The sequence below is a fragment of the Colius striatus genome, chromosome 10, assembly GCF_028858725.1.
Source record: "Colius striatus isolate bColStr4 chromosome 10, bColStr4.1.hap1, whole genome shotgun sequence".
Classification (NCBI taxonomy): Eukaryota; Metazoa; Chordata; class Aves; order Coliiformes; family Coliidae; genus Colius; species Colius striatus.
This window is the reverse complement of record NC_084768.1, coordinates 25,037,294-25,061,830: the sequence shown is the minus strand read 5'-3', so window position 1 is coordinate 25,061,830 and position 24,537 is coordinate 25,037,294. Positions and strand designations below refer to the sequence as shown.

Sequence of the window (24,537 nt, the reverse complement as noted above, 5' to 3'; positions counted from 1 at the left end):
TATCCCTTAGACTAACACAAGATGATCTCTCGCCTTTTAACTGTACCTTATGTGTCTCCTCAGGCTGTCATTCTTCCAGCAAAAGACTTTTTTCAAGGTTTGCTAGCAGCATAATATCCCTCAGCAAGCTCCCAGCACAACACACCAATATACGCGAGGGCTTGTGAACAGCTCAATGCCAAGGCAGGCAGTGAGATAAAACAGGGGGTCTGATGAAGGAAACCAGCTGTGGGGCATCTGCGATGGGTGTGTGTGGGGCACTGAGAGCTTCCTTGTGGCTCCACACATGGTGGCAATCAGAAGAGCTAATTAATCATAATTAATGCTGCTTTTAAACTTCTCTTTTGCATTTTTTTTTTTATGCTGAAAAGAGAAAAAAACCCCTTAAGCCTATTCCCTTCTCCCTGGAGACCACTGTAATAGCTGAGTGTAGCAGGGACATGGAGACTGCACAGGCTCTTGAGGATGGCAGTGTAGCTGTAGTTCACCCCACGTGTAATGCTGACTTCTCCGGAACACAAATTTAACCAGTTTTGTCTGTGACTGTGAGTGCTCTTTACTTTTTTGAACATCAGCACCTGGAGTGAAGGCTACACAGGAGCTTTAGCCTCAGATACTGCAGGTGTGGAGTCAAGCTAAGCCCTGCCCTCTGTCAGCAGCCAGGGCAGGCCTTCTATAGCACTCTCTGCTCAGGAGTGATAGATGCACTCCTGACTGGTATCAAGCTTGACCAAGGAGCCTTCATCAATGTTTCTTTACCAGGAGCCAAACAGCAGCTCGTGCTCTGGCAGAGCTGCAACATCTGCAGCGTGTGGAAGGCGCTGGGTGGTGGGTTCCTCAGGTGGTGGCACAGCCCTTGTGCCTCTTCCTGGAAAAAAGGAGCTCAAATCAGAAACGGCTCATGGGACCTCCCTCAGGCAAAAAACTCCAGGAGCTCAAGAAAAAGTTTTGCCTGACTAAAGAGTGAGCAAAGGCATTAGGATTTAACTCTTTCCTTCCCCCAGCGCTTTTTAGGCCAATTTCAAAACTTTTGGTGGAAAGCTCCTAGGAAGTTCTCACTGTCCTCATCTGCAACATAGAAATTTCCCTTTGCAGGAAACTCACAGCTTTATCAAGCTTATTTATCTATCAAACAGCCTCAAGGTGGGAGTGGCACATCAGCCTGGTGCTCCTGTGCTAACACAAGCCCTGAATGAAAAGCAGAAGGAATTTGAGATCATTGCTCATCCATAAAGCGTTCCATGGATGACTGTATCAGTACTTCCCCTTCTCCAGGACTTCTCACCACATAGTTGCTCAGCGTGGTGCAGGTGATGGTTAAGACACTCTTTTGGTCAGGTTAGCACATGGTTAAGCTTTAAAATACTCAGAGGTTTTGGTTCCAGAGGCTTACTAGATGATGGACAAAAGCTAGTGCAGAAACCACTTCAGAAACTGATATTAAGCAAGTGATCGAGGTGCATGTAGTTTATACACCTCTTGGGTTTTTTTAAATTCAAATCTAATAAAAGCCATTGGCACTAGGTAATAAGATCTGTTATGTACAAAATGGGCTTCTGAAGTCACTAAAGTCTCAGAGGGAAAAATTCAGCTGTCCACAGAGAGTACTTCTTGGTGAACCTGGCCAAAAAAAGTGTGACCACTTTGTGGTCATGGGCATGACTACCTTTCCCACCCAAATGCTAGGCTTTTCCTGTTGGGGAGCAAGACTGGGCAATCCCAAACCCTCCAGCTGCCCACATAGCAGAACCACCAGAGAGATCTATGGACAACTTCAGGCTCAGCCTCAAATAAGCCTAAGGATGCTGGTTAACATTGCATCACTTGAAGATGTAGGACATTTCCAATGCCTACATGTACTGACTGGATTAGGTAGGAGTGCCTGAGCCAGTATATCAACTAGCACAACTAATTAGGATTTTTAAGAAGATGCAAATTAAAGCAAAGATAAACAGCAGGAGGTTTCTCCCTTATTTCATCTGTGCCAGGTCTGGAAACACCTTCTCATCCCTTCCTATGCACCTGGCTATGGGCTGCAGCCACTTATCAGTATGGCAGGGGATGGCATATCATGCCATGCCCAGGAAAAGCTCGAGGTGAGCCAACCCCTTGAGAATAGCTTCTCTATGGATCTAGACAGAGTGAGCACCTTATGACTGAAGAGACATGTCCCCTAAAGCCTCATCAGTGGCTCTTCAGTAGCACTGTCATAAGTAGCAGCACCTTGCTGGGCACTGCTTGTGCAGAGTGGCCCAGGTGCCAAATCACCAATGGAGAGCTGTGAGCTGGCCCAGGCTGTCAATGCTGCTGTCCCAGTGATGAGGGCTCTGGTAGGAAGCCTGGGCTCCTCTTCTGTTGACTTTGTGCCTTGGTGCATCCAAACTCGCTCTTGATTTGGTGCTCTGGTGTCAACCAACCTGTCGTGCTGGGTCATGCATGTGCATACAGACAGAGGTATTGAAAAAGCTAACTTATTTAGCCCGATTAACCAGGGAAATACACTATTTTACATGTGATTTGCTGCAGCAGCAAAATGTAACGAGTGGTGAATTTGAAAGCAGCACTTTTCCATGCCAGCAGCGTTGATCAGGCACAGCATCCTTACCTGGGGGAGGCAATTATGGGAACAATCTCTCTTTCTCTATTCCTCCTTTGTTCTTGTTCTTGCAGGGGCTGTAACTGCCTTTTATATCTTCTTGTTTTCTCCAGTGTGGTTTCACTGTGCATGGGATGTTTTACATGTTTTGCACAGATATTCTGTCTTTATTCTGGAGAAGCCCTTTGCCTGTGTCCCATGATGTGTTGCAGCATCTTGTCCACCAGCAGGAGAGTTCTCAGAGAGGGAAAAGACAGTTTGGTGTCGAAAAGTCCCAGATCTACATCACCTTCTGCAGCCCTGTGCTAGGGAGAGCCCCCAGAGCCATGTGTTAAAGCTGCCTTGAAGTGCTTCAGAAGCCATTTGGCAATCCCATTTCAGTTAAACACAATATCTGAACAGGTAACAATCAGAATGAGATGTCCCAATGTCCTTTAGAAGGGAAATTGGTGATTCACAGTGCCCACATCACTCACAGGTGGTGACATGAGTGTGCTCAGCACCACGACGGAGAAATCCAAGTGTTCACTCCTAGATTCCCAGGGGACGAACTCTGTTCTGCCAAGTAGAGAGGATCATGGGGTTTGGAGGACACCTGGGATTTGTTATCAGGGATTGCACTCTGGGGTTCAAGGACCTTGCTGCATCCCAACCCGGTGTGTAAGGGCCGCTCTGGGGTGCTGGCCTTGGGGACCCCTGCCCTATGCTCCTCTATGATGGAGACCTGACCTGCTAGAGGGCCAGCCCGTGTGAACCAGCCCTCCTTCTGCCTCACTTTACCATTTGTAAAACTCTGCAGTGTCTGCAGGTAAGAGGGGCTGTACACCCACACATTTTCAGCTGGGCTGAGTGGATATCAAGCACTCACAATGCAGATATGATTCCATAATGTGGCTTTGCATTCATCTCAGTGGCCTGTGCAGATAAATCTTGGGCTGGTTTTGAGCCAGCAAGGTGTGCAGCTGCAAGCAGCACAGGAACGGCAGCTTAGGCTTCAGCTACAGGGCAGCTGTCTCCACAGAAATGGCTTTGCCTGTCAGTGATGCTCAGCTGTAGCTCAAGAGCAACGTGATGGAGCTGTGAGGGTGCACAGCAGTAGCAGGGTACGACAGCCAGTAATGAAATCTACCTCCAGCTCTGCAGTGAGGAGTCGTGCCTGAATACAGGTGCCAGTCACACCGACCTTTCTGAACCTCTTGGCAGAGAGCCCTCAGCTTGTTTAACATCCAGGTGTCCTCGGGAGTGCTGCCAGGTGGAAACATCCTGCTGGAACTAGGAAAGGGGCAATACTGGTGTTTGACAGAGAGGTGAGGAGAGCTATAGTGGTCGCAGAGGAGGCAGAAGTCCCTCTGTGCTGCCGTGTCCTGCCCCGAGGACAGCAGTGTCCTACCCGTGGGATGCTGATGCCCACAAGGCAGAGGTGTTGCATCCACAGGGTACCTTTCCCGGGCTGAGCAGCCCGGAGCTCTGTCCAGGTCCCCGACACGTCTGTTGCCGGGCTGTGTGCCGCCCGTCCACCGCGACACGGGCAGCGCTAATCCCACCAGTGCCCCTGGAGCCCTCCCGGCCCGGCTGCCCGTCCCTCCCCGGCACTCCCGGGCCGTGAGATCCCCCCGGCAGCCCAAGCTGTGCGGGAGTTGTCTCCTTTACCTTTTTCTTCCTCTTTATGTTTTAAAACTCTTTGGTTTCGTTTTCCGCAGAGCCGGGGCGCAGGCACCGCCGCACCCCGACGGCCGCCACGGCCACGGGCCGGGGAGCCGAGCCGCGCTCCGGCAGCCGGGAGCGACCCGGGCCGGGAGGGACCGCGGGCCGCCGGCGCCGCCCGTGTCCCCCCGCACCGCCCCGCCGCGCCGCCCGCCCCCGGCCCCGCCCGCCCCCCGGGCCGCTTCCCCGCAGCCGCGGGAGCGGGGCTGGCGGCGGCGGGTGAGTACGGCACCGGCGCTGGGACGGGGCGCGGGCATGAAGGGGACACGGACACTCACCCTCTGGGTTACGCCAGACGGGAGGGGCGGCGGGGGCAGCGGCCGCGACGGGGATGGGTCTCCCGGGGGTCTTTTGAGGGGACGCCGGGTCCGGGCATCGCCGCCTTCGGGACGGCCGGAGCGGCGGCTGGGCTTGGCGAGGAGAGCGGAGCCGTGGGAGCGTGTGTGCTATGCTATGGGGGCTTCCCTCTGTCTGAACCCGCGTTTTGGGGGCTGGTGATGCCAGAACTCTGGGAGCTCTTTTAGAGCATCATTAGTGCTGTGGGTTGGACGGGCACCAAAGCCTCAATTAATAACAGGAGCAATAATAACAACAGTAATAACAACAACAATAATAATCATTATAATACTAAATAAAGGTTAAAGGCAGGCAGGTATTTCTCCGGTGACACGCTCGCCCTTCGGCGCGGCTCTCCCGGCACGCCTGTGGGCGGTTAAAGGTCTGCAGCCCGCACGGACAGGCTGCAAGCAACAGGGTGTGGAGGTGGATCTCTGCTTGATGGCAGTGGGGAAGATTCAAAACTCTTTTTGCTTCTTGTGTCGCTGGAAAAGAGCGTTTTTCTGAGTAATGCTTCGTAGACCCTATGAATCACCATCTGCATAACTTTATATGGGGGATGCTATTCTCAGCATCTCACTGGAACTATGTAAACTATTAACATTCGTATCTGTTTGTACAATGTGCAAATCTATTTCCCCGGGAAAACTATTTCAGAGCAGGTCAGAGGAGGAGACGGGGCAGAACAAAATGTCTGAGTGGCCGAGGGGGCAGAGATGAACGTTTGGGAGCCGGGGATTGCCATCTCCTGAGGCAGCCTGTGCTGGAAATGCTCGGGGGGAAAGCTGATGTGTGGGAGCTGAGTGCCCACGGGAGTGGAGCAGAGACTCGGATCCTGCCCTGGCCTCACACCTCCCCTCCTGTCTCTGCTCCTCTGGCATCTTCTTCCAGCAGTTAGTGCTCCGAGAAAAACATTGTAGGTCTTCTAAAGAGGCTCAGGAGAGCTGTGCCAGCCCGAGAGAGGGTTTGGCAAGGGGATAGTGAGATGGTGGTGTCACCCGGCGCAGAGGAGCTGCCCCCGCACTCGCGCTGCGGGAGCATGTGCCAGGGAGGCTGCAGGAGCTTGCAGCGTTGCTCCCCAGTGCTGCGCTGCCTTTGTCAAGAGAGAAGAGTTTATTCTCTCGAGCTGTCAATCCATCACCTCCCAGAGACTCTCCGCCTTCCCTCCACATCCGCCTCCCCCTCGCTGCCAGCGCTCCCAGATGTGTGCTGGGCAGGGGAATCGCAGCATGTCCCAGACCTCACCAGGAGAATCTCCTGAACCTCACCAGAGCTGCACAATCTCCCAAATCTCACCACAAGAATCTCCCAGACCTCACCAGGGAATCACAGAATCTCCCAAACCTCATCAGGAGAATCGCAGCATCTCCCAGTCCTCACCAGCCCGACCCCAAAATGAAGAGAGTGTTGACTGTGGGAGCTGAACATTTCAGCTTTTGGTGCTGTTTTAATCCAGGCTTTCAGTGTGGAGCAACCTGTAGTTTCCATGCAGCTGGATGTAAGGCTTTGCTGTAGGGTTTTGGGGTTGTGGTTTTGGTGTTTGTGTTTATTTTTTTCAAACCATATTGTTAGAGAATTCTCCAGGAAAATGCAGTGCTCTCAAAGGGAGCTGGATTCACGGGTCAGTAGGGTCCTTGTGCTCTGCTAAGCATCTACTGCTGCAGTGCAACGCAAGCTCAGCTTGTCTACTTTGTCCTGCTCGTGTTTGGCGATGAGTCGGACAATGCTGATCCCTAGTAGCATCTAAACAGCACCTCAGACTGGTCTCTAACACCCCCTTCTCTGTCTCAGCTCAGCCAAGCCCCTGCCATTCGGGGGGGGGGAGCATCTAAATGTGTCCTCTCATTATGGGGGGAAGCTCTGCCTTCTCTCAGCCCACAAACATCACCTCCTTCCCAGCAGGAAACTGTGGCTCCTGTAGGGACCACTGGCCACTGCCAGCCTGGGTGAGAATTCAGGCTTCTGACAGTGGGCTGAGGGCTGGAGTGTACTGTCAGGGCTCCCAGCCCTGCAGCTGCCCCGCGGGTTTCCTGGATCCCACTTCTCATCAGATTTCTTCATTACACGTAGATTAGATCAGACAGCGTTTCTTTCACTACAAAGTAATTTGGCTTCCCATGAAGTGGGCCCATCTGATAAATAATGCCTTGAAATCATGTCATTCCACTTGCCCTTGATCACACTGTGCTGAACTTCTGTCCCCCGAGCTCTGGCTTGGTGCTTCCAGATCTCAGGGTACAATTTGAGTCCCCACTACAGGAGAAGAGCCCTGCCTGGAGGAACAGAGACCAAAGTCACCAGAATATCTCAATTTTACTCACATGCAGGCAAAGTGATGATGGTAGAGTTGGAGTCCCCAGCTCCCCACCCACCTGTACACTTGGGCCCCATCTCCGTCCTGGACATCCCCAGTGTGCAGACTCTCCACTGCCACTGCCACCATGAGAAGCACAGAGGAGTCACCCACGATTGAATCTGTAAGAGGGTGTTGGTGCTTAATTCCCACATGGTCCAAAGCTTTTTGTCCATCAAGAAGTGGGAACTGAACCTGCGTCTTCTTGCTGGGTGGCGAGCAAGGCTAGAGGGGATATGGTGGGTTCTCTCTGCCTGACTAGTTGCTGGTGGTGTTTGATCAGTTAAGGGCTGGGGATCCCCAAGCCCAGTGAGCAGATGCTTGGTGTTTGCTGGAGAAAGCAAGGAGTCATGAGAAATCCATGGAGATCAGAAACCAGCTCCCCCTTCACAAATTTTCCTGTGCTGGAGAAGGATGGTTGCTCTCAGCGTGTGACACTGAGCTGAGATGTGCCACCCAACAGGAACACATGCCACTGCCTCATCTCTTTGGTTGTCAAATCAACCCCAAACCACCCTGACAGTGATGGAGAGAACAGTGATAACACCTGTGGGATTGATCACACTTGGGAGCTGAGAAAGTGTGCACTGGAGCTGACCTAGGGGAGCACGATTTTGTGTGCCAAAGCTCAAAGACTGAGCTGACTCTTCCAGAACCAAGGTATTTACCCCACCTTCAAAATAAACTGAAACTCTGCTTCCGGAGGATCTCAAAATGGGATGTCGTAGCTGAGTCAGCAAGAGTCTCAGAGATCTCAGTGGTCTGTTGCCTCAGCCCCGCTGATCAGCACAGCAGAAACACTTGTGCAGTAGCTCATACCCTCTCCGAGGGTTTAGCTTGTATCCAGCACATTCCTGATTTTAACAGAGACACAGAGGGATTCCTGCCCCCATCCTTGCTCTGAGCTTGGTAGCAGAGGGAAGTGCAGCTACTGTGGGCTCCATCAGTCACAGGAGAGCTCTTTCAGGTCCCTGCTTGCTCAACGTCTCAGGAACCATCCTGGGATAAGGTCCCCTGGGCTGTCAGCATGTGAGGGTTGATTTTTCCCTGAAATAGCATCTCTTTGAGTTTCAGAGATGGTGCTTGTCCCTTTTCCCTGAGAAAGCAAGAGGCAGCACAGCCATAGGGCTGCCAGGTTTCGGTCAGTGGTGCCAGCCACCTCCTGTCACCACAGGACTGATTTACCTCCCATTTCAGAGGAGAAAACATGTGCACTGATAATTTGGAAGTGATGACATCTTAAATTTATGTCCCTCTCCCTAATCTCTTCCATTAAGCCTTGTTTTGATCAGAAACCCAGCTGGCATGTCTCTGAGCTGGGGAGGAAGTCTGGAATGAAACCCAAAGGAAAGAGCTGAGCAAGTGCCCAGAGCCGCTTCTGTAGCTGCCCTGGCTGGGGGTCCATCCCGGCTCTGTGGTAGCACTGGGTCATTGCTTGGAAGTGAACATGTGGGACATTTGACAGGTCCAAACTGGTGGCTGGCTTCTCTCTGTACCATCTGAGGTGATGGCAATGTCCTTCCTGATGGTCAGTAATAAGTAGCTGAAGAATGTGCAACCCCCTGGGAATCTCAGTAGATTCCTGCTCTGGTACATCTCCTTCCATGACCTCTCTAACCTGGTCCCTTTCTTGTCTTGCAGGACCTGGACTCTCTCATGCCTCATCTCACCCTTCTCCCCTCCTAAAATCCCCTTCTGAAGGATGGCAGCCGCCTCTCTCCGCTACGGGCTGACCATCACTGGGGCCGTGCTGCTGGTGACAGGGACGCTGTGCTTTGCGTGGTGGAGCGATGGCGAGGTGGGCTCTGGGGTGGGCGGTGGGACTCGCCTCCTGCCCCCCCGGGAAGCCCAGGCCGTTCCCAGCTCCTCCTCCAGCGCCCTGCTCCGCTCCATCAGCTTCTTCTGCTGTGGCATCGGCGGCATCCTCCTCCTCTTCGGGCTCCTCTGGTCCGTGAAAGCCAACGCCAGGGTGGTCTCCCGCCGCTACCAGTACCATTTCCCCAGGGACCTGCAGTACTTCACCGCAGAGCCCCTGGAGAAGTGGAACTGCAGGTGGGTGCCACAGCCCTGCATGGTGCTTGGGTGGGTTTGAGGATGCCTGACCCACTGCTCAGACCCTGGTCTGTGTTCTCCTGCTCCCTGAGCCTCCTGCTCATTCATGTCACCTCTCCCTGCAGACACCCTCCCCCTATGCCAACGCTGGCTGCTCCCACAGCTGCAGACAGCTCCCCTTGCCCTGCAGGGCCATCACTGGCCGAGGCAGACATCTCCTTAGCAGAGCCACTGAGCAGAAGACTGCATTGGTTTTCTGGCACAGGGCCTGGATTTGGGGGAGGGGATGGTCATCCAGACCTCCAGCTGGTGGAACTTTTCCCAGTGTCACAGGTCTGAAGTGCTCAGTAAGGACGAGTAAGGGGGTTTCTGCCATCTTTAAGGGAAGCAAAATCTATGTTAAAAGGGAGTTAAAAGAAAAAAAAAGAAGGAAAAGAATGCTCAAATTGTCATTGAGTTGGCAGCATAGGCAGAGGGTCCTTCTGCAAAGCCTGTTTTGGGGTGTGGAAAGATCGCTCACCCTGCCCTGGTCACCACTGCTGCTTGTTGGGTCCCCAGACTCTTCCATGTGAGCCTGGGATTTATTCCCACTTCTTAATTTTAAAGTTTTTTGATCAAAAGGAGGGGGATTTTTTTGTTGTTGTTCCAGAGACTGCTGTGGAAGCTGAGCCAGACAGCCCTTCCCAGTGCTGTTTTATGGGGTCACAGCAAAAATCTTGGCTCTGGCATAAATTAGGCTCTGGGGAAAAGCAGCACTGAAAGAAACTCTTAAGAACATAAAACCATAAAAATTCAGCCAGAGTGGGAGGCACATCCCTTGTTCTCCAGGGGTCTTGGTGCCCAGCTGAATATCTGGAGGTGAAATTGTGAGCCTGTCTGGGTAGCTGGGAGGAGATTCCTCCTTCCATGCAGGGCTTTGTTGAGACCCCCATGGGGAATGTTCCTGGCTCCTGTGCTGGATGGGAAGGCAGTGCTCTGGCACTGCTGGTGCTGGGGCAGCTCCTCCAGCCTCAGCTGTGATGGCATTCACACACCAAAGCATCCTGTGCTGGCAGAAATCCCTCGCTCCACATTCCCAGGGCAGCATCCCGTTGCAGGCTGCGGCTGTTTGGCAAAAGCCACGGTGCAGATGCCCAGGGCAGTAGGTCTGGGACAGGGGCTGCTGGGCTGGGGATGGAGGCATCCCTGCAGAGCATCCCAGCTCTCCCTTGGAGCAGCTGTGCCTCTGATGCCACAGCCTTCCCAAGCACACCACGTTGGGCTTTCCTCTGTGAAAGCAAGCAGCACACAAAGTTGCTTCCTAAGCCTCCCTGTCTCTGGGGCTGCAGTACTTGGAAGGGTGCCAAGCAGGGCTGAGCTCAGGGCAAAGGTTGGCCGGAGGTTGTCCCTGTACACAAGCCCTGTGTTTGCTCAGCAAAGTGCCGCTGAAAGTGGCAGCAGGTTTGGCCGGTGCTCGAATGGCTCCTGCAGGCACGAGGCTGGGCGTGCCTGGCACTTCGCTGGCTGCTGGTGCCAAGCTGCTGCCTGGGCTACTGGCAGGCTCTGTGCTTCAGGGGGTGACTTTGGGTCAGGTGGGTGATGAGGATGCTCTCCTGCCTGTGAAAAGCAGCGTGCTGCAGAACAAGGGGCAGATGTCTCCAGAGCCAGCATCTCTGCTGCTTTGTGGTCATTCACACCTGCAGCTGAGGCCAGTGATGCCAGAGATGAGAGGTTAATAAGCCTATTGGGTGGGGGGTTAATAGAGGCAACTGGGCAATGTTGCCTTGCCACAAGGTCTGATGGAAGCAGCTGATGTGGTCTTCCTAGTGCAAAACCTGCCCATAATGCTGCCCCAAGCACACACGTGTCCGTCATGGTCAGGGATGCTCCAGCCAATGGGGTTGATGGGTACTGGGATGCTCCAGTTGTTGGGTGCTGGGATGCTGTGGCTGACAGAGTGTGCTGATGGGTTTCTTCTTCTTCCTGAACAGCAGCTGGGATGCCAGTGCCATCCCCACCTACGAGGAAGCCCTGACCTGCAGACCTGCCCACGATGCCCCAGCCTACATCCAGCCCCCAGGGAGGAAGGAGGAGCTCACACCACCCCTATACCACTACCTGGAAGAGGAGGAGAGCTGGCAGGGTGGCCACCGGCGCAGCTCCTCCGACAGCGCCTTGTTCCGCCCCAGCCCCTCCTGGCTGGAGACCCAACAGCCCGGGGAGCCGCAGGAAACGCCTCCTCCCAGCTACGAAAACATCAGCATCCGGGGAGTCTGAGCTGGTGGCAGCACGGGGCTGGGACTCTGCGGGTGGCTGCCCTGTCCCTCACCTTTAAACAGAGCCCGTTCCTTTGCTGGGGTGAGGGGAGGGGGAGTGAGGAGGGGAGAGGGTCTGCATGGTTTTCTGGGCGATCAGTCTGGGGCTGTCGGGACTGGGGGTCCTGTGGGAGATGTGTTTGCAGCATCGGGGGTAACTGGCATGTTTGAAAGCCTTCATGTTTTTAATAAAGCCACTACTGGTTGCAGATGCTTTGCTTTCCCTGCTCTGACCTACCTTGGGGGGGCTCACATCGTGGCAGGGGCTGCCCACTCAAAGTAAGAGCTGTATCGTAAAGACTGCAGCAAAGAACGACAAGTCTGGCCAGAGGAAAAGCAGCTCCTTTCGCTCCTCTGCCTTTTCAATGCCCCTTCCAGCCCTATCTCAATCCCTTCCACCTTGTTCTCCCCCCATACTGACTTCCCACGCCTCACTTCATTTGGCTTAGAGATGTTCAGCCGCTCGTGCATGCGTTCAGGGCATCCAAGTGCATTTGGCATTTGAGGCAGCAGCCTATAAAAAGACACCCTGAGCAGCACAACCCCCTCCCTGCCCCCCGCCACGGGTGTAGAGCTACAAAGATGATCAGAGGACTGAAACATCTTTCTTGGGAGGAAAGGCGGTGGGATCTGGGGCTGTTCAGCCTGGAGAAGGCTGAGGGGGAACCTCATCAAAGTACCTGAAGGGTGGACGTCAGGGTATGGGGCAACACTTTTTTCTGTAGTGCTGAGTGACAGGACAAAGGGATGATAAACATGAGCTGGAATATAAAAAGTTACACTTAGATACAAGGAAAAAAGCTTGTTTGGTGCTGAGGTGAGTGAGCCCTGGCCCAGGCTGCCCAGGGAGGGTGTGGAGGCTCCTTCTCGGGAGGTTTCCAAACCCACCTGGACACATTCCTGTGCCCAATGATCGAGGGGAACCTGCTTTAGCAGGGGTTGGGCTGACGGAGCTCTGGAGGTCCCTTCCAACCCCCAGCATCCTGTGATTGTGTGATTCTGTTTGCAGGCTTCCCCAGAGGAAGAGCTGACAGCACTGGGAGCTGGCAGCACTTGCTCCATCCCACTGAAACAACAGGCTGCCCTGGGCTCCCTGCAGAGCTGCAGAGTGGCTGTGGAGCCAGAGTCTGGTGCAAGGTCTTGTTTATAATAAATAGCTTATTGTGCATAAGCCAGGTCTATGTGTTCCCAGGCAGGCAGGCAGGCAAGCAGGGGGCTAAATGAAGGCTAATTAAAGCCACTGCTACTGTCTGGCTGTCAGATATGTGATGGGAAGGGAACACCTTTCAACAGCCCATGTCCATCCTAAGCAAACACGAGGGTGCTCTGTCCTCACTCCCCCTGGGTGGACCAACCGTACTCCAGCCTTCCCTGGCTTTGGCCTCCCTTTCACAGCTCGGTTGCTGCCCCAGTAGCTGAGCCCTAGCACCCAGCTGGAGCGAGGTGAGGACTATTCTCAACCCTCCAACCTCCAAAAACACCCCAGAGCACTCCCTCCTTCCCTGCTACAGCCCCGCAGCTCTTGAGAATATGCTGTGCCCTGGCATCCTCCTTATTTGGGGCTCTGCCAGCTCTGATTTACAGTCAAGCCCAGCTCTGGAAAAGTCCCGTGGGGAGCAGCTGCTCCCTGGGTCCCCGTCTCTGCCTCGGTGACCCCATGTCCCTCCCCATCCGTGCCCAGGCTGGGGTCCGGCTGCCTGTGCCCGCAGGGAAGGTTACGCGGACACGTGCCGGGCGGCTTCACTGGAGTGTGAACGACGGGTCGGTGTTTGCATTCATTACAAACCCGTTAAAAACTGGCTGGCTCAGCCCTGGGCAGGACCAGGCTCAAGGTGCAGCTGATCCTCAGCCCCTGGCAGCCTCCAGAGAGAGAAACCACTCCTCGCCTTGTGCCGGAGGTATGCTCAGTGGGCAGCAGCCGCAGGTAGAAGAGCTTGCCGGCACCTCCTCCCCTTTCTGCCCCACTCCATGGCCGAGGAGAAAAGCTTTCGTTATGGCTTCATCATCCTGGGTTTCTTCCTGGTGATGACGGGGATGTTCATCATGAGCGTAGAGAAGCCCCAGATCTACATCACCTTCTGCACCCTGGGGGTCCTGCTCGTGGTCGTGGGCATCACCTGGAGCATGTGTCAGTGCTACCCCAAGGTAGGGACTGTCCTGCTGTGTGCCTTGGGAGGCTCGAGGCTCCAAATGGGTTTGGAGGCTTTGGGCTGCTGTGGATGTTTAGCCTCAGGCTGTGCCTCAGTTTCCCCATCTATGGGGAAGGGCAGCAGCAGGTTTCCCAGGGGAAAGCCAGGTGGGGTGATCTGGAGGGGGAAGGTTGGTTTGGGAGGCTTGTGCCCTGCTGCACCTCTCTGCTGATGCCCACAGGCTGCAGCCCTGCTCCCTCAGCCCCCTGTGACCCTGCACCTACCTCCCTGAGCCTGGGGCTTTCCTTCCAAGCAGGCAGCGGTGAATAAGCCCCAGGAAGTCAGCTCAGGCTCATCTCTCCCATGTAACATCCCTCCAACCAGCCCTTTCCTGGCACCTACAGGGGCTGAAGGCTCGGTGGGCTCTCAGGACTGCATAGAAGGAGCTGTCATGGCCATGGAGGTCTAGAGGGGTCCATCCTCCCCCAGCCAAAGCCCTCCCCTGCCAGTCTCCTTGGCAGAGGGCACGCCGGCGTGGCAGATGGCCATGGGTCCCTGCCCTGGCACATGCAGCTGGCAGAAGAGTCTTTTTCCCAAGGAGAGGGTGGCTGTGTGCTGATCTGGGTGCTGCTGGATGGCCCATCACCAGCTTGGCTGCACCCCAAAATGTGGGGCAGTGTAGGACCCACAGTGTAGGTCCCCAGGACCTGGGACCAGCTGGGAGCCCTGAATCTGGCTGAGTTCCCTGTGATCAGGGTGAAGCTGAACCCAGCTCCCCCCAAAGCTGAACTCAGCCTCAGTGAGGACGGAGATGTGGCTTTGTTGCTGTGCTTGGGGCTCAAGGACAGGATACCCTTGGTGTTGTCACTGCTCACTGACCTCCCCTATGGGCCCTAGGACCTGCCCTGGGCTCGGGGACACACATGACCCCCCTGGGGACAAGGTGCTGAGAGCAGGGCATGCTGGTTTCCTTCATTGATTTCCCTCCCAAAACCCCATTTCCAAGTGAGGCACCCAAATGTGCTGGGAGAAGCCCAAAAGCCCAGCTGAAGGGCCACCCTGGCAATTCTACCACTAAGAAGGGCCGAGGGTGCCCACAATGCCCAGCACAGCCCCTGGGCTCTGCGGTTCTTTCCCCCCCAGATAACATTCATCCCTGTGGACCCCGAGGCTGAGCGGTTCCTGGAGCACAAATCCATCGTGCTGCCGGAGAAGGGCACCCGGTAGGTTCCAGCACTCAGCCCCAGAGGCCCTTTCCCTTCTGGCAGGTGTTTCCATCTGTACACAGGGTTATCTGTGTGGCCCCGGGATCAAGGGCAGCAGCTGAGCACACTGGCACCGGGGACAACTGCACCTATTGCAGCAGAAGATGAGAAGTGGGGGCCAGGGTGGGGGAGGCAAGGACTGGCTGACACTCCCCCCCCACCCCAGGGATGGAGCTGGAGGGGTACTGAGGGGTGCCAAGCATCCAGCTGTGCTCCTGTGGGCATCCCCCTGCAAGGACCCGCTGCTGCCGTGGGCACTGATGTGGCCTCAGTGGCCTCCAACACACCTGGAGGAGTCCTGTATGTGTGTCCCTGAGCATCTCCCAGCTCCAGGGGGGGCCAGGTCCTGCTCAGCACCTCATTTCTCCTTCTCCTCTAGCTTGCAGATACCTTGCTCCAACCAAGAGGCTGACAACACCTATGAGAAAAGCCTGCCGTCCTATGAGCAGCTCCAGAGGCAGGCACTGAGCTCAGTGCCGTTCCCTGCCGTGGCCCAGCCCAGGTCCCGCAGCTGCTCCCAGTCGGCTGTGCAGGCGAGAGCAGAGGTGCACAGAGAGCTGGGCAGTGCTGCAGATGCCCCCCGAGAGCCCACAGCTCAGCTGGACACGGCGGCAGGCAGCTGGTACGTGATGCCGGCGGCGCTGGGTGGGATGTGGGGTGAAACCATGGGGGCTCAGACCCCCAGCAGGGGAGGGACAGGCATCTTTGCTGGTCATACAGCACCAACCCCCAGAGCCTCCCACCCCGCTGGAGCCCTGACAGTGGAGTCTCAGCACCAAATTATTTACCAGGAGCAGATCTGGGTTGCCTTTGGTTGTAATTTGCATTTTGCTTTTATTTCCTGTTATAAATACAATGTCCCTCAGCAGAATAAATCCCAGGTTCCTGTCAGGTTTTGGTAGACGTGAGACACTCAACATGTGTCCCTCAAACAAGATGCCACACATGATGCCCACGCATCAGGCCAGGAGACCCCCAAAGTGCTTTGCAGGTGATGGGGTCACTGTGCAGACTCAGGGCATGGGAGCTGGGCACTCCTCTGCCAAAACACAGCTGCAGCTGGGCTGGCTCTTGCTCTCTCCCTGGGCTGTAGGCACAGCATGTGAGGGCAGCTCCTACCTTGTTCCGTGAGCAGAAGGAACCTGGCAGGCGTGCTGTCCCTGTGAAGGCAGGTACCACGGCCTGAAAGAAAGCCCTCCCAGGCACTGCAACCACCCAGCAAGAGGACTGGTGATGCTGGGACGCTGGCTGAGCAACGCTGAGCCCGGTGCCGGCTCCAGCAGCCACCAGCACCGGGGGAAAGCCCCAGCTCCTGCCCAGTTGTGTATAATGTGACCCCTGCCCAGCTGTGTATAATGTGACCCCTGCCCAGCTGTGTTTAGCGCAAGCCCTGCCCTGCGCGCTGCCCTCGGCCCTGCCTGTTCCCGCAGCCCCCCGCAGCCGCCCCCGGGGCCCGCGCCGCTGGCATCGCTCCTGGAGGACATGGACACCCCGTCGCTGGAGGGTTCCGTGCCCGGCAGCCCCGCGCCGCGGGGCCGACCCTCCCCGTCCACCGAGCGCTCCGGCTGCACCCCGGCCGCCTCCCCGGCAGGGGGCCCGCAGCCCGGCTCCCCCCGCAGAGGCCCTGGGAAGGAGGATGACCTGTATTACGGGCTCCGAGAGGAGCTGGACACGCTGCTCGAGGACAGCGACCGCCTTTTTGAGCCCGACAACTGATTTCCCGGAGAGAACGGCCACTCGGCGCCGACTCCTTTGGTGGAGGGGACGCGAATGTCGTAGCCGGGAAGAAAGGGGCTGGGGCTGCCCCCTGAAGTGCAGCCGCCACAGCGTGGAAGAGCCCCTGGGTGCTTAAGAAGGGACAGAACTAGCTCTGCTGCTTGAAACAGGAGCAGCGTTTTGGTTGGTGGATGTGTATCCACCCCACGTTGTGTTTACAAGGCAGAGGTGTGCACAAAGCCCTTCTCCCATTCAGCGAAGCCCCTCTGGAATTAAAGTTAGCTGACGTGACTCTGGCTGCAGGCAGCCTTCGTGTCTCCGGGTTGGGAGAGGGGTGATGGGGGGCACAGACTGTGCTGTTCCCCACCTCCTGCACAAGGCTCAGCTTCCAGCACCAGCAGGAACCAGGGCGAGAGGACCCAGATGAAAGTGCCGGTGCCAGCTATGGCTTCCTGAGGGCTGTTTGAGGCAGAGGCTTTGGGGACATTTTCTGTCTCTGCTGAGACAGTGTCACAGCTGCAGTGCTGGGACTTCCCAAACTCACCACCTCCAAACTCCCCCTGAATAATGTACTCATTTCAGGCCACGTTGCTGGAGCTCAGTCTGGTTTGTCACCACCACAGGGGCAACACAGTGGTTTTCCCTGTTTGTAACACACAGAGGGGGCAGCGCTGGCTGGAGCTGTGACCTCTACCTGCCCTTCAGCTGCTCGGGGTCATGGGGATCTGAGGCTGAGCCTCCACGGGGCAGCTGGCTTTGCATCAAAGCATCAGCAGATCCAATAGGATGGGGATGCTGAGAGCCCTTCACCCTGCTTTGGGGAAGCTGGGCTGGATGCTGTCTGTGCCTGACATGGACCCAGGAGGCTTGGGAGCACCTGTCTGCTGGCAGAGGGGCTCTTCAGCCAATTTATGTGGGTTGGCGATGCCAAAAGTGGTAGGGAAAGCTGTCCTCTGGCATGTGAGGGAGATGGAGCATGGGAGCCCGGGGAATGATGGTCCCTCACACTCCTGCTGCCTGGGGATCACTTTGTAGGTGCAAGAAATGGCTCTGCCTGGGGGCTTCCTTCCTACTTCATGTGCCACCCCTCCTGGCATTACCTCACAGAAGGGCCTCTAATGTCTTTATGGACAACATGCTGTCAGCAGGGTGGGGAATGAATATTCTGGTGTTTGCTAAATATTGTGAGCAGCTGTCCAAGAGGAAGCATTACCCAACTGTTTACAGTTGCTCGAGTCCTGCCCGTCCTTCCCGGTGGAGACAGAGTGAGGTGGCTGCAGGGATGCCATTCGGATGGGCCGCGTCTCCCTGGGTTCTGGAGGGTGCCCAGGGCACAGCATTGCTCCGTGTCATTGTCTCCTAATGAGTGCAGGAGCTTTGTAGCGACAAAAAAGCTTTGGCCCATTTCATGCCCCGGGCCTCACCTCACCACTGGTGGCAAAAGAAACTTGATTTGCAAAAGCTGTCAGGGGCAAGGGAGAGGGCTGAAATGGGGGCTGGGGGCTCACCTCCCACCCAGGAGCCCCTTTGTGTAGCTGGATTTGGATCCCTGCATCCCTCAGCACAGCAGCCGTGCCGTGCTGTGCCGTGCCGTGCCCACGGGTGGGAGGGAGGGAAGACCGCGGCCCCAGAGGCTGCCGGAGCCGAAGGGCTCGTCTCCCCCACGCCGGACGAGGTTAAACATTGCAAGAAACAGGACATTCCTGCATGGCATTACGGGCCCGCTCCGCCCCGGGCTCCGGCGCTCCCCCCGCGCCTTCCACTGCGCCCCCGCCCGAGCCCCGCGGCCGTGGGACACCCGCCGCGGTGCTGCGCAGGACGGGTGGCGCTGCCGCCCACGCAGCCCATGGCGCGGGGTGTGTGCGGGGCTGGAGGCGCGCAGCGCGGCGCTCTGCCAGCGCACCAGTGGTGTAGTGGTATCATGCAAGATTCCCATTCTTGCGACCCGGGTTCGATTCCCGGCTGGTGCAGCCTTGACCAGCTGCCGATTGGTGAAAACACACCGAATCGCCTCAAAATCTTGAGGTGTGAATTTTGGTGGTTTTTTTTCCCGAGATGTCCTGTAGTCAGGATGCTGGAGATGACCCTCAAGCCAGTATCACCCTCCGTACTGTCGGCATCCCTGGGGTTGGAGAGCAGCGGGGGATTTAAGGGCATTTCCCGCCTTGCTAGGGTATTTTATGTTGGCTTTTTTGCTCCCTCCTTCCTTCCCCCTAAAGAGGAGCCCCCTCTTTGCACAGACACAGATATACCACAGTGAGTACCACTGCTCTCTGCAGCAGGAGTTGCTGCTGGAAGCTGCCCTGTGTGCCAGGATGGGAAACGGGTCTCTTCTCTTACAAGATGCAAGGTTTTGGCTATTTCTGAATATTTTTTCAATGAGAAAAAAGAATCTTTCTGCAGATAGCCACTGCTTCCAGCCATCTCTCACACTCCCTGCACACACCCGTTAGGGAGGGGTGCTCATGCCAAGACCTCTCCGGGGTTGCTCAGCACATGGTGGGTGTGCAAGGCTCTCTCAGTGGGCTCTGTGGGCTCTCTCCATCCTTCCCTCGGACTCTGTTTGTTCCCCGTGCAAAAAAAAAAAAAAGCAGCAGGGAGAGGGAGACTGTTCCCCTCGAAGCAGAGTCCCCCGGTGCTCGGCTGCCCTGAGGTGTCTCAAAGCATCATCAGCTCCACTCAGTAGTGCCTGGGTAAGCTGAGCTGAAAATCAGGGGGGAGGCTTGTGCCCATGAGGGGCCTGGCGGACACTGGACCCTGGTGATGTCAGCTCACCACAGCAGAGAGAGGGTGGCATCTGGGGTCCAGCATCCCCCCAGGTACCCAAACCAGGTACCTACTCCAGGACTCGTTACACAGAAAGTATATAAATCCACATAAACCGCATACATCCATATAAAACATACACATCCATTTAAAACATATACATCCATATAGAACATCTGGGCTCCGAGGAGCTTATAAATAGCCAGTAAGACTGAATCCCCATTTCCCTCACAAGCAGGGGAAGGTTTGCCGAAGGTGAGCGGAGGTGCCGGGGCAGCGTGGGAGCCGGGCGCGGAGGGAGGGCAGAGGTGGGAGGCAGCGGTGAGAGCCGCGGGACAGCACCGACCCCCAGCCCGCATAAATTATATTCATCGTGTGTGACGACTCCGTAAAAAACGCCTAAACAGGATTAGAGGCTTTCACGGAAATTTATCTCTGAAGTAAGCCAGTAAGAGGCACAGAAAAGCCCTCAGTCCGTTCTGAAAATAGTCCTTGAGCGTCCGCGTTTTGCTTGCCAGAGCTCTCAACGATGCTCCGGCACCCGGGGGGCGATTCCCAGCTGTCTGGGGAGCGGGCAGCCGTGCCTGTTCCCCTCCTCCTCCCTCCGCGCCTCCCCTGCCCCCGCGCCCCTTCCCGGCCGCGGCCCCGTTAATGGTTAACCCGCACGGGTGGGCCGATGGGGCCGGCGCCGGTGGCGTGATCCCCCCGCCCCGCCGCGCCGGGCAAAGCCGCAGCCGCGAGTGCGCTCCGCTGCTGGGCTCCGCGGGTGCGTGCCGGGGCTCCGCGGGTGCGTGCCGGGGCTCCGCGGGTGCTCTCCGCTGCTGGGCTCCGCGGGTGCGTGCCGGAGCTCCGCGAGTGCTCTCCGCTGCTGGGCTCCGCGAGTGCGTGCCGGGGCTCCGCGGGTGCGTGCCGGGGCTCCGCGGGTGCTCTCCGCTGCTGGGCTCCGCGGGTGCGTGCCGGGGCTCCGAGGTGCGCTCCGCTGCTGGGCTCCGCGGGTGCGTGCCGGGGCTCCGCGGCTGCGCTCCGGCTGGTCGAGTCGGTGCCGTCGCCTGCGAGGAGCCCGCGGTGGGCGTCGAGGGGGCGGCCATGGCCCCACGGGCGCTGGCGCTGGTGCTGGTGCTGGCGCTGGCGCGGGCGGCAGGGGAGCTGCGGGAGGAGCTGGTGTTGGCCCTTGGGGCTGCCGAGGAGGAGGCGGTGGCCGTCGGGGCTGTCCCCTCGACACCCGCCGCCTTCCATCGCGCCGCCAAGGTGAGGAGCGTGGCGAGAGTGTGCATGGGGGGGCCGAACGGGGCGGCCGGGAGCGTCCGTCTCCCGCAAACCCCGATCCCGTGGCCGCGTGTCCCCGCAGGCGTCGTGGCGGCTGCCCGGGCGCTACGTGGTGGTGCTGCAGGCGGGCGCCGAGGCTGAGGTGCGGGGCTCGGCGCAGCGGCTGCAGGTCCGGGCGGCCCGGCGCGGGTACCTGACCGAGCTGCTGCACATCTTCCACCTCCTGCCCGCCTTCCTGGTGAAGATGAGCAGCGACGTCCTGGACATGGTATGAGGGGCAGAGGATTGGTCCCAGGGTGGGGGTCGTGGCGAGGGGCAGCGGTAGGGGTCGGCACTGGTGGCAAGTGGCAGCCCCAGCCCCGGGGGAGCTTTGCCACCGTGCCGGGTGCTGTGCCTCCTCCCTACAGGCGCTGAAGCTGCCACACGTGGAGTATGTCGAGGAGGATGCCTATGTCTTTGCCCAGAGCATCCCCTGGAACCTGGGCAGGATCGTGCCACCACAGCCCAGATCAGGCGCCTACAGCCCTCCCAGTAAGTGCTGGGGCATGGGAGGAGGAGCGTGGGGGTTCAGGAAGGGCCAGTCTGCCCATCCACTCTCCTGGTCTCAAGGGGACAAGGATATCCACCTTCCCCATGGTGCTGTGGGTCTGGAGCTGCGTTTTAGGAGCATCCCAGGTGACCTGGGCTGACTCTGGCGGTGGTTGCATTTCACCCTGGCTGTGTAGATAAAGGTGACCTGGTGGAGATTTACCTGCTGGACACCAGCGTGCAGAGCACCCATCGGGAGATCGAGGGCAGAGTGCTTGTGACTGACTTTGAGAGAGTCCCTGAGGAGGATGGCACCCGCTTCCACAGGCAGGTGAGCCCCAAGATGCCACATGCTGCAGCCTGGCAAGAGCATCCTTCTGCACACACCAAACCCTAAATGGGCTTGTGGGCCTTCCTAGGACAGGAGAGTCACTTGGCTTGTGGCAAAATGCTGGGCAGGTCACACAGCAGCAGGAGCTGTGGTCCTCGGGGGTATTGGAATCCTCAATGTGGTCTATTTGGGGCTGTGGCTTAGTAGGTCAGTGCTCTTTTCTATAGAAGGCAGGTGAGAGGGAGAATGGGTGCATGTCAGGGTGTCCTTGCAAGGGGGAATTAAGGTCCACCCCACACCTGCACCATGCATAGGTGCTCGTGTAGCCTTGCATGGCTTGCAATGCTGCATGTGTAGGGGATCCCACTGCTTGCACAGCCCTAGGGAAGGCTGGTTGCATCCCCTATCCTTTCTGCCAGCTTTTCTCTTTCCACACAGGATGGTTTTATCTGCTCCCCCCTGCAAAGTATTGTTAAAGGTTTATTCTGCAGTGGGATTTAGCTGTAGGGGTGGGCTGAGATGGGAAGAATGCTGTGGTATTGCAAACCTGTCTTGATGCAATGGGCTGGGGTGTAAAACTGTGGTGCCTGTGCCAGGCCAGCAAGTGTGACAGCCACGGGACCCACATGGCCGGGGTGCTGAGTGGGCGCGACGCCGGCGTGGCCACAGGTGCCAGCATCCACAGCCTCCGTGTGCTGAACTGCCAGGGAAAGGGCACCGTCAGTGGCACCCTCATCGGTGAGTCACCCGCAACGGTCCCTCCTGGAGCCTCCCACCTTGTCCCCTCCTGCCATAGTTTCCTGACCCTTATCTTTGTCTCCCTCCCACCTGGACAGGTCTGGAGTTTATCAAGGCGAGGCTGGAGGCTGAGCCCCGCATGCCGCTGCTGGTGCTGCTGCCCTTTGCCGGCGCCTACAGCCGCGTGCTGAACGCCGGCTGCCGGCACATGGCGCAGCTGGGAGTGGTGATGGTGGCGGCTGCCGGCAACTACAAGGACGATGCCTGCCTGTACTCACCAGCTTCTGAGCCGGAGGTATCGGCTTGAGGTGGATCCCAAGTTGGCTGAGCAAGCTGGGGCTGTGCATCCCATCCTGCCCATGCCTGCCTCTGTTGCCATCCCGGCAGGTCATCACGGTCGGTGCCACCAACAGCGAGGACCAACCCGCCTCCATCGGCACCCTGGGCACCAACTTTGGCCGCTGCGTGGACCTGTTTGCCCCAGGGGACGACATCATCGGCGCCTCCAGCGACTGCAGCACGTGCTTCACGGCACAGAGCGGGACGTCGCAGGCGGCCGCGCACGTGGCAGGCGAGCTGGGCTGCGGGCTAGCGGACAAGGCTGGCTGCTGCTGGGCACGTGTCCCTGCATGTGTAGGGCCATCGGGGCCGCTTTCTCCGGGGACAGTTTTGCAGGCTGTGGTGCCACGGTTTTGGTTTGGTGGGCTCATTTGTGTGCTGTGGATGATGGGCTGCGGCGGCTCCGCTAGCTTGTGTCTGGAGCTGCGTTGCTGAGGGCAGTTGTGCACAGGCGGCTCTGACGGCAGCTCCCTGGGCTCTCGGCAGGTATCGCCGCCATGCTGCTCAGCGCCGAGCCCCAGCTCAGCCTCGCCGAGCTCCGGCAGCAGCTCCTGCACTTCGCCACCAAGAACACCATGGACATGGCGTGGTTCCCCGAGGAGCAGCGGCTCCAGACGCCCAACAGCGTGGCTGGGCTGCCCGCCCAGCTGGGCACAGGTAAAGACCTTGTCTGCCTGCTTGGTGCCTGGCAGAGCTCTGCCCTTCACTGGGGAAAGAAGTGGCAGGGTGAAAGCATGGTGTGTTGGCAGGGCATATTCCTCCCTGAGTTGCACGGGGGATGGATGAGCCTGAGCGTGACTGCACGCAGAGGGTAGAGAGGGAGACCTGCCAGCCCTCCTGGATAGCTCAGTCGGTGCTGTGGGCTCTGGGTGCTGCAGTGAGTGTCTGCCCTGCCGCCAACACCATCCATCCCACTGCAGATGAGCAGCTGTACTGCCGCTCCGTGTGGTCGGCGCGCTCAGGGCTCACCCGGCACGCTACAGCTGTGGCTCGCTGCGCCAGTGCCGAGGAGATGCTCAGCTGCTCCAGCTTCTCCCACAGCAGCAGGCGGCTGGGGGAGCACATGGAGGTGAGCAGGGCACAGGGACACACTGCTCTGGGGGTGCACATTAGCCTGAGGGGAGTCCCCAGGCCCCTGAGCACCCCTGGTGATACTGTGCTGTTGTGGCTGCAGGTCAAGGACGGGCAGAAGCAGTGTGTGGCCCACAACGCCTTCCGGGGCCAGGGTGTCTATGCCATCGCCAGGTGCTGCACGTGGCCCAGGGCCGAGTGTCGGATCAACGCCAGCTCCCTGTCGGCTCTGGGGGCCGCCTGCTCCCCGCAGGACCATGTGCTGACAGGTAACACCTGACACAATGGGTTACAGAGCCTTGAGCCAACACCTCCAGAAAACCTCTGGGATCTGGGTATAAAAGCGGGGGTGTGAGTGCTGGGGTGTCAGGGAAAAGGGACACATGCTGCATGCATGGAGGCAGGGAAGGCTCAGAGCTCAGCGGGGACATGCCTTAGCACCTGCACTGGGATGTTGCCGCAGCTGCCCTGTGCCAACAGCCCCTTTCCCTCCATCAGGGTGCAGTTTCCACTCCCCGGCCGCAGCGCTGGGTGAGAGTGGCAGACCCGTGCCAGGGCCCGGGAGCAGGCCCGGCAGCTGCTCAGGCAGGACGGGGCTGGTGGCACACGCCTCGTGCTGCCCCGCCGCCAGCCTCGAGTGCCGGGTGAGGGAGCACACATCCCAGGGCTCTGTGGAGAAGGTAAGGATGCTGCACGCTCTGTGCTGGGGATGTCCTCGCCTCTGCTCATCCCTCTGCCACCTGCACGCTGGGTTGGGGTGGCTTTGGCATCTCATCGCTGCTGCCCCCAGTGCAATAGGACACCCCTCCGCAGCTGGGTCCAGTAGCTCAGCGTGACACAGGCCACGGGCAGAGCCGTGGAGGGTGACCCCCTGTCCCCCGTTAGGTGACGGTGTCCTGTGGGGACGGCTGGACGCTGACAGGCTGCAACGCGCACTCCCAGAGCCCCGGCACCACGGGCGCCTACGCCGCGGGCGACACGTGCGTGGCAGCCGGCGCCCCGGGCAGCGCAGCGGCCGCGGCCGTCGCCATCTGCTGCCGGAGCCGGCGGTAG

General features: G+C 57.9%; 3 protein-coding genes and 1 non-coding gene across 4 annotated transcripts; all 4 read left to right on the top strand.

Annotated features, from left to right (window-relative positions):
- The first annotated feature begins 4,495 nt into the window (after positions 1-4,495).
- On the top strand, positions 4,496-11,356 carry TMEM61 (transmembrane protein 61). Its single transcript, XM_062004231.1, has 3 exons — positions 4,496-4,519; positions 8,631-9,041; positions 11,012-11,356. Exons 2-3 carry the CDS (start codon positions 8,692-8,694, stop codon positions 11,295-11,297), a joined length of 636 nt encoding a protein of 211 aa, XP_061860215.1. The 5' UTR covers positions 4,496-4,519; positions 8,631-8,691; the 3' UTR covers positions 11,298-11,356.
- Positions 11,357-13,303: 1,947 nt separating this feature from the next.
- BSND (barttin CLCNK type accessory subunit beta) lies at positions 13,304-16,445 on the top strand. Its single transcript, XM_062003187.1, has 4 exons — positions 13,304-13,480; positions 14,608-14,687; positions 15,109-15,351; positions 16,160-16,445. Exons 1-4 carry the CDS (start codon positions 13,304-13,306, stop codon positions 16,443-16,445), a joined length of 786 nt encoding a protein of 261 aa, XP_061859171.1.
- Positions 16,446-18,344: 1,899 nt separating this feature from the next.
- On the top strand, positions 18,345-18,415 carry TRNAG-CCC (transfer RNA glycine (anticodon CCC)). The gene has a single exon. It is a non-coding gene; the product is annotated as a tRNA-Gly (tRNA).
- Positions 18,416-20,706: 2,291 nt separating this feature from the next.
- On the top strand, positions 20,707-24,537 carry PCSK9 (proprotein convertase subtilisin/kexin type 9). The gene is made up of 11 exons (XM_062003808.1): positions 20,707-20,745; positions 20,885-21,008; positions 21,203-21,336; positions 21,933-22,074; positions 22,173-22,369; positions 22,462-22,645; positions 22,900-23,070; positions 23,334-23,482; positions 23,588-23,753; positions 23,983-24,164; positions 24,370-24,537. Exons 1-11 carry the CDS (start codon positions 20,722-20,724, stop codon positions 24,535-24,537), a joined length of 1,641 nt encoding a protein of 546 aa, XP_061859792.1. The 5' UTR covers positions 20,707-20,721.

Excerpts from the sequence above, each read along its gene's own strand:
- TMEM61 (XM_062004231.1), top strand. The coding sequence starts at position 8,692 with ATGGCAGCCGCCTCTCTCCGCTACGGGCTGACCATCACTGGGGCCGTG. Across the intron at positions 9,042-11,011 it reads CTGGAGAAGTGGAACTGCAG|CAGCTGGGATGCCAGTGCCA; the intron begins GTGGGTGCCACA and ends CTTCCTGAACAG.
- BSND (XM_062003187.1), top strand. The coding sequence starts at position 13,304 with ATGGCCGAGGAGAAAAGCTTTCGTTATGGCTTCATCATCCTGGGTTTC. Across the intron at positions 14,688-15,108 it reads CTGCCGGAGAAGGGCACCCG|CTTGCAGATACCTTGCTCCA; the intron begins GTAGGTTCCAGC and ends CTTCTCCTCTAG. Across the intron at positions 15,352-16,159 it reads GACACGGCGGCAGGCAGCTG|CCCCCCGCAGCCGCCCCCGG; the intron begins GTACGTGATGCC and ends CTGTTCCCGCAG.
- PCSK9 (XM_062003808.1), top strand. The coding sequence starts at position 20,722 with ATGAGCAGCGACGTCCTGGACATG. Across the intron at positions 20,746-20,884 it reads GCAGCGACGTCCTGGACATG|GCGCTGAAGCTGCCACACGT; the intron begins GTATGAGGGGCA and ends TCCTCCCTACAG. Across the intron at positions 21,009-21,202 it reads AGGCGCCTACAGCCCTCCCA|ATAAAGGTGACCTGGTGGAG; the intron begins GTAAGTGCTGGG and ends CTGGCTGTGTAG.